A 7028-nucleotide genomic window follows, 5' to 3' on the forward strand; every position below is an offset into this window, starting at 1 on the left:
TCATTATCGGTTTTGATCTCTGTTGTCGCGTTCCGACATCCCTGTGACCGAATCACAGTGTGTGTGGCCACACGATGATGGATATTGTAACACCAAGAGGGCCCAAATAATATCTCTCCGTTGTCGGGTGAGCAAATCTCAATCTTAAGCTATCAAGTCCCTTGTGAGACTACTCCATGAACCCGAAAGACGACGTAATAGCCACCTTGTTATGGATGACGTTTAACTAACCCCAAAGTTCATGAAGCAAGCATGTTGGGACTCGATACTCTCACGGTCTAAGGAATTGTGCAAACACTATCTTTCTGTTACTAATCATTAACTTGTGACAAATGTATTTCATAGCATAATATTAATGTGGGTCGATTCGAATTTTAACAATGTGTCCTCAAAATTTACGTCATAGGCATGCCCATGATCAGGAAAACCTCACCATCATGCAACACTTGAGCTAGTCTCAGAGACATGACTAGGAATATATTTATCGTTTATTATCTCACACGTGCATATGGGTTTTCCTCTAAGACTTTACGGATATACGGTCTTAAGGGTCATTGCAATTATAGCTTGGAAAATAAACATAATTACAAACTTGAAGATAACTAATAGATGTTACTATTGTCTCTTGGGTATATCTCCTACACGGAGATGGAGTAGAGAATTGTCACTCATATCCAGCGAGCTCGGTAGACCACCCAACCAAATTTTATGCCACAGTATCCTAATTGTCGGGTGCCATGGAGAGTCTGAAGAAAACAATGCAAGAAGGATATCGGAGGAAAGGTGTTGTGCGATTTTTGGTCGGCGTTTGCCATTGTTTAAATAGCATGTGGACGTTCGAAATCAGCCAACATTGTGTGTTTAATGCCATCCGGTTAGCGAACACACATGCGATCGGAGTAGGTTTCTAGCACACGGGCAAATCCGTTTTGAGTGACAAAACACGTGTGGACTGCACGATCATGATGTTGTTGTGGTCTGGTGGTGGATGTTTGAGATGCCTTTAGGCCGGGTATAATGTAAGGTGCTTATGGAGGTGTTTGTTGGCGTATAATGTGCTGCCCGGTCTCTTTCATCAGATCGGTCTTTTGGTTGCATTGGCTAGAGCATGCACTTCTACATGATATTAGAGCCAAGAGGTCTCAAGTTCAAGGGCCGACGCAATTAAATTGCAGCTCACTTTCGGTCCACGTTTAGGCCTGAGGGAGTCAAGAGGTGCCTAGTTAAGCTCTATCCTTTATGAATAAGCACGAGTTAAGAAAAAGTTGAGAGCGACATTATTCCTCCCGAGCTTACATAAGCCCGCGCGGTAACATATCACTAACAGTAAATATGTTAAGAATAGTAAAAAATCGCATTTTTGGGTGAAGGATGATTGAGTGCGTGATGGTCATGTTAAATTTCATCATGTTTGGGCATCTGTAGTACTAACTCGCAAAAATAAAAAATGATGCACACTATTTGTATCAATTTTGCCTTTCTGTCACGGGATCCTCATATGTCCGACTCGTCACCATAGAAACGTATTCGGTTCCAATGTATTCTCGGTCACAACTTGCTGTGACTCGTCACCATACAAACGTGTCATACGTGTCACATCGCCACGGACACGCGCTCTGTTTTTTTTTTTTTTTGAGAAACAGTCTTGACACGAGGGTGCAGCACGGACACGTCGGACCAGAGGGTCGATAGCTATCCCTCATCGAAGCAGGGCATCCCCTCGTCCCTTTCCGACGCCGCTCGGAAGATGGGATAAGCTTCACAAAGTTCGAGATTATTCACTCACGTGCTGCCACTTCCGCACCGTACCGTACGACAAACAAAATTACCGCTTACTCCATTTGTGCAGAGTACAAAGGCTGATTTACATTTTTTATTTAGCACGAGAAGATCCAAACACAAGCTCATATACGAACTATTTACACGTATATGCACTACAGTACTACTAGTTGTACCCAATACAGTTTGGCTAGATGGGCAGCTAGCGGATTCGACTCACTTCACTTGTCGCTACCACTGTGCCGCCGTACTAGTCCTACACCAGCGTGGAGCAGGCGGAGGTGGCGGGGTCGAACAGCGCCGGCAGCAGGTACTTCCTCCCGTGCGCGCCGTGGGCGTTGTAGCTCGCTCCGGTGGCCCCGTCCACCAGCAGCTGGCCGGCGTACCCGGGGTACGCGCCCTTGCCGTACACCCCCGGGCACGCCGTCGCGGCCTCCAGCGGCGCCTCGCGCTCCCCCTGGTAGAACCCGTCGCCGAACGGGTTGGTCACCGCGCCAGCCACCATGCTGGCCACGTTGATGATGAGCCCGTCCATGCCCACGTCGCCGTTCGGGGCCGCCAGCGCCGGCGCCTGGGGCCCGTACGCCGGCTGATGGAACGGCCACGCGCACTGCCCGGCGTACTGCGTCGCCGGGTTGCCGGCCCACACGTAGGCCGTGCCGGACTTGGCGTCCACGGTCCCGTGCCGGCCGCACCGGCTCATGCAGAACCCCTCCACGGCCACGTCCTGCGCCGTGAGCACCAGCGCGATGCCGCCCCTCGCGGGCCTCGACTTGGCCGCCAGCGCTGGGAGCTGGGAGAGCTTCAGGCTCTTCCCCAGCGAGCACGCCTCGTCGGAGACCTGGCCGGACAGGACCACCCGCGCTGCCTTGGTGACGCCGGCGCCGTGCTTGCCGACGGCCGCCGCCTTGGAGAGGTACAGCTGGTGGATGCTGCTCCACCACTGGGACACGGACGGCGCCGGGGACGCGCGCGGCGCGGCGGAGAGGGAGAGGAGGAAGTCGGAGACGATGGCCTTCTGCGCCGCCGTGAAGCGGCCGTACCAGAGGACGGAGACGGGGATGTCGCCGTGCAGCACGGCGCCGTTGTGGTACGTGAGTTGGTTCGGCTGGGGCTGGACCAGGAACATGAGCTTCCTCGTGCTCGCGGTAGCCGACGCGGCTGCCATGTTAGCGGCGAGCGCCATTAGCGCCAGGAGGAGGAGGAGGCTTCTCTTGGCCATTTGGGGAGGGGAGGAAGAGGGGTTTAGATCTTGGAAAAAGGTTTTGCGTACGTGTCCGTGTCTTGTATGGTGCTGTTTGTGAGGGTGTGGGGAGCAATGGCAAGCGGGGATCTGATTATATAGGGGAGCTCTCAGCCCAGTGCGAAATGTGAGGGCCGCTGCGCATATGCTAAACGAGCCGTTCCCAGTGTGTCGACTGTCGAAGTAATCACTATTCAGGCTGTTGCCAGCCAACGAGTTGATCAATAGTACAAACGCGTGTGCACTAATGCAGACACTTGCTCACTCGCTTAGTTGCTTAATGCAAACGCGTGTGCACTAATGCGGTCACTTATTCACTTGCTTTATCTGAGAACCACCTATTTATGAACGTAAACCAATTCTACGTTTATGCAATTATAAGTTAATCTTAGCTATTTCTAACCTATCCCTAAAAATAGTGGTGTATCTAGGGATGACAACGGGTCTGCACCCGGTCGGGGAGTATCTTTTCTCCCCCGTCCCCGTGAGAGAACAATCAGCCCATCCCGATCCCCATATACAGCCTCGGGGACAACTTTTCCCCGTCCCCATCCCCTGTCGGGTGTAGCAGACCCACGGGTAACCCATATCCCCTCTATGAATACAATGTCAACTACTATATTTTAGTAAATTAACGAGTATACACATGAGTGTGGTACATTGAGAGAAACAAATATATAATTATCTAACAGCCATTATTAAGAAGTAGTAAGATGTGATCATCAACATTGAACATCATGCGAGCAACTCAAAAAGCAAATTTAAATATCATACCAAGAAGCAGTACAAGAGCATGCCAAATGCCATGACACAATGATAATAGATAAAGGTTGACGACAAACGTTTATGAAGCCTAAAATATTACATGAATCATGCAATATTGACGACACACCACACATAACTTAAAAGAAAGTTCATCTGACTGATAGAAATAGTAGCACGCTAGTTGAATTCTTATTCGATGACGGAAGACCAACTTCACCAGCAACTTCAGCTTCTTGTATTAGTCAAAGTGCCAAATCCTACATGGCAATGTGAACTTAGTTAAATGGCGAAATGAAATATACTTCTATATTACCAAAATGTATTTCCGAGAGTACCTGCATCCCCTCCTGAATGTCTTCAAGACAAGACCAGAAACTTATAGCATCTCCTTTGGGGGCATCTGTGCAAATAAACAAGTGAACAATGAGCTATATTTACACAACACAGAAGTGCAACAACAAAGAAAACAAGTCAGCTTACATTTGTACTTGTTCCTAAGCCAATTTTGTGAACACATTAGTGCCTCCAATATGGGAGGAGTTAGACGGCTACGATGGTCACTAAGAACCCTCCCACTTGTGCTAAAAGCAGATTCTGATGCAACAGTTGTTACCGGAATAGCAAAAATGTCTCTTGCTACTTTTCTCAAAGTAGGGTATCGTCTACCAGCTGATTTCCACCAGTCCAACACATCAAAGTTCTCTTTGCTCAATGGAACCAAATCATCCATCAAGTACTGGTCTAACTCAGACCTATAAGTTGTTGGCCTTTTCTGAGCAATGCGTGCATTGAAAACTGACATTAAAGCTGTAGCTTTTGTTGTTGTCAGTGAGGAATGTGATGATTCTCCATCCTCATCCTTGTTTTCATCCTGATGTTCTTCCAGCAAGCTACATAATGAAGCAATGACTTCTGAAACATGACCATGACACTCTTCAGGACTAACACCATGTAGGCGAGAGAAGCAAACAAGTAACATTTCATTTTTGTATCTTGGGTCAAGAAGAGTAGCCATACCATGAGACCTTTAATGCCAGACCAATATTTATCAAACTTCTCATTCATGTTAGCTGTCATGTCTGCTATAATTTCATCATCAGAAGTGGACCATTGTCTCATTTTCTCTTTGATTTCACAAATCTTGGGGAAATAAATATTGGCAGTGACATAATTGGTTCTAGAGAACACTTCAGTTACTTCAAAGAATAACTCCAGCCTCTTCACCACATCAGAAGCAAAAGCCCATTCATAATCACTAGGATAGCAATCATATAGTTTCTCAACCTTCTTTGCACGCTCGAACACAGCCTTATAAGGTAAAGCAGTATGGAGCATGGTGAAGGTAGAGTTCCATCTAGTCTTGCAGTCCAGCGCCAACTTTTTTCCCATTTTAACTTTCTGAAACTTAGCAATTTCCTCAAATTTCTCTACTCTTTTTGGGGCGGATGTCCAAAATGCTACACTCTCACGAATTTTTTCTATAGCAGCTTTCAACACATCCAAACCATCCTTCACTATCAAATTAAGAATGTGTGCACAACATCGCATGTGGAGCATCATACCTTTCAGCATTAGCTTCTCTTTCCCTATCTTATTCAGCAAGAGATCAACCGCCTTGTCATTTGAGGTGCAGTTATCCACGGTCACGGCGGAAAGCTTCTCATCAAGATTCCAAGTAACCAAAGACTCATACAATTCATTTGCTATAGCCTCCGCAGTATGTGGAGCTGGCACATAAATGAACCTGGACACAATACAATAAATATTGACAAGTTATTAGACAACAACATTCATATGTTCAACATAGAAGTATTGATAATCTCAAGACAGCAACATTGCTAATTTCAATACCGCATAATAACACTCCTAAGGTTCCAATTATCATCAATAAAGTGGGTTGTGATGGACATGTAGCCCTTCTTTTGATGATCGGATGTCCACATATCAGTTGTGATGGCCACTCTAGATTTAGTCGTAGCCATGTACTCAATTGCCCTTTTTCTTTCTTCTTCATAATGAGCCTCAATGTCATTCCTATAAAATAAAAATCAACACTTAAATATCAAAATAAATAATATATAGTACAACCATGATGGAGAGGTATATTGAATGCATGCCTAATAGTGTTCCTTGTCACCATTTTGAACACAGGCTGCAATGCACTAACAAATCTACGAAAACCAGTATGATCAACAATAGATAATGGATACTCATGTAAAACAATCATGTCTGCAAGCTCCTTCCTAGCAAAATCCTGATCAAAAGTATAGTTCTCAAGTGAAATTTTGCCTTCATCTTGGGAGTTAAACCTCAAAGAACTCTGAGCCAGTGTCTTGCCCCTGTTCTTGATCTTCACATAAACACAACTCCTCAGATGATCATGGAGATGTTAGTCCCATTTTTTGTTTCTCCTCCAAGCTTCTTTTTACAATAAGCACACTTGGCTTTCCAGTTCCCCTTTATTTTCACTCTCTCAAAGTGCCTCCAAACAGGTGAGGTAAGCTTCCTTCTCTTTGAACCAACAACCTCAACTTCTTCTTGTTCGTCTTCTCCCTCGTCCTCATCGGAAATTTCTACAGGACCATTGTCACCTTCAATGTCTTCTGCAGCAGGTTCATGGACGGACTCAGATGCTTGTGACTCTGACAGTGATGTGCGTGTTACAGCTGAATGTTGGGACTCATGGCTCTGGTTGGTACACCGAGTTGGACTGGACAAGAAAAAAGTGCCATCACATTAGTATATGATAAATTAATTTAAGCAATGAAATTTGTTGGTACTGAGAATTGAAATTAAGCGATGAAACTTATATCTTATATGCACATGAAGATATTATCTTATATGACAAACACACATAAGCATATATCTTGTTAGATAATTTTAAATAACAGTAAGTAAGCAGGTTGCTGCTTATAGGCGTTCATACAAAATGGCCTATTTATTACCATTCATACAGATTAGTGCATGCTAATTAGATACATTAATTTTGAGACGGAGGGAGTACTAAATAAACAAGTTGTTGTTCATATACATTCCTGCATGATGGTCTAATTACAATCCTCTTTTGCACAAATTAATTGGACTAGGTACATACAGAAGGAATTTACGAGAAATATAATTGACAAGTATCCAGACAAACAGATCTGTTCATCACCGGTTCACACATAAAAAATATACCCATAAGTCCAACCTAGCAATCACATGTACGCATGTTTAATCCGAGACTCACATGTACGTATAT

The 7028-nt window shown here is 45.1% G+C and overlaps 1 protein-coding gene across 1 annotated transcript; it reads right to left on the reverse strand.

Moving 5' to 3' along the window:
• Nucleotides 1-1811: 1811 nt before the first annotated feature.
• LOC123411035 (protein PHOSPHATE-INDUCED 1 homolog) lies at nucleotides 1812-3222 on the reverse strand. The gene has a single exon (XM_045103953.1). It carries the CDS (start codon nucleotides 2999-3001, stop codon nucleotides 2036-2038), a length of 966 nt encoding a protein of 321 aa, XP_044959888.1. The 5' UTR covers nucleotides 3002-3222; the 3' UTR covers nucleotides 1812-2035.
• Nucleotides 3223-7028: the final 3806 nt, after the last annotated feature.

This window comes from Hordeum vulgare, chromosome 7H (genome assembly GCF_904849725.1).
Source record: "Hordeum vulgare subsp. vulgare chromosome 7H, MorexV3_pseudomolecules_assembly, whole genome shotgun sequence".
In the NCBI taxonomy this organism is placed as follows: Eukaryota; Viridiplantae; Streptophyta; class Magnoliopsida; order Poales; family Poaceae; genus Hordeum; species Hordeum vulgare.

Coding starts and splice junctions, on each gene's coding strand:
- LOC123411035 (XM_045103953.1), bottom strand. CDS start 3,001: ATGGCCAAGAGAAGCCTCCTCCTCCTCCTGGCGCTAATGGCGCTCGCC.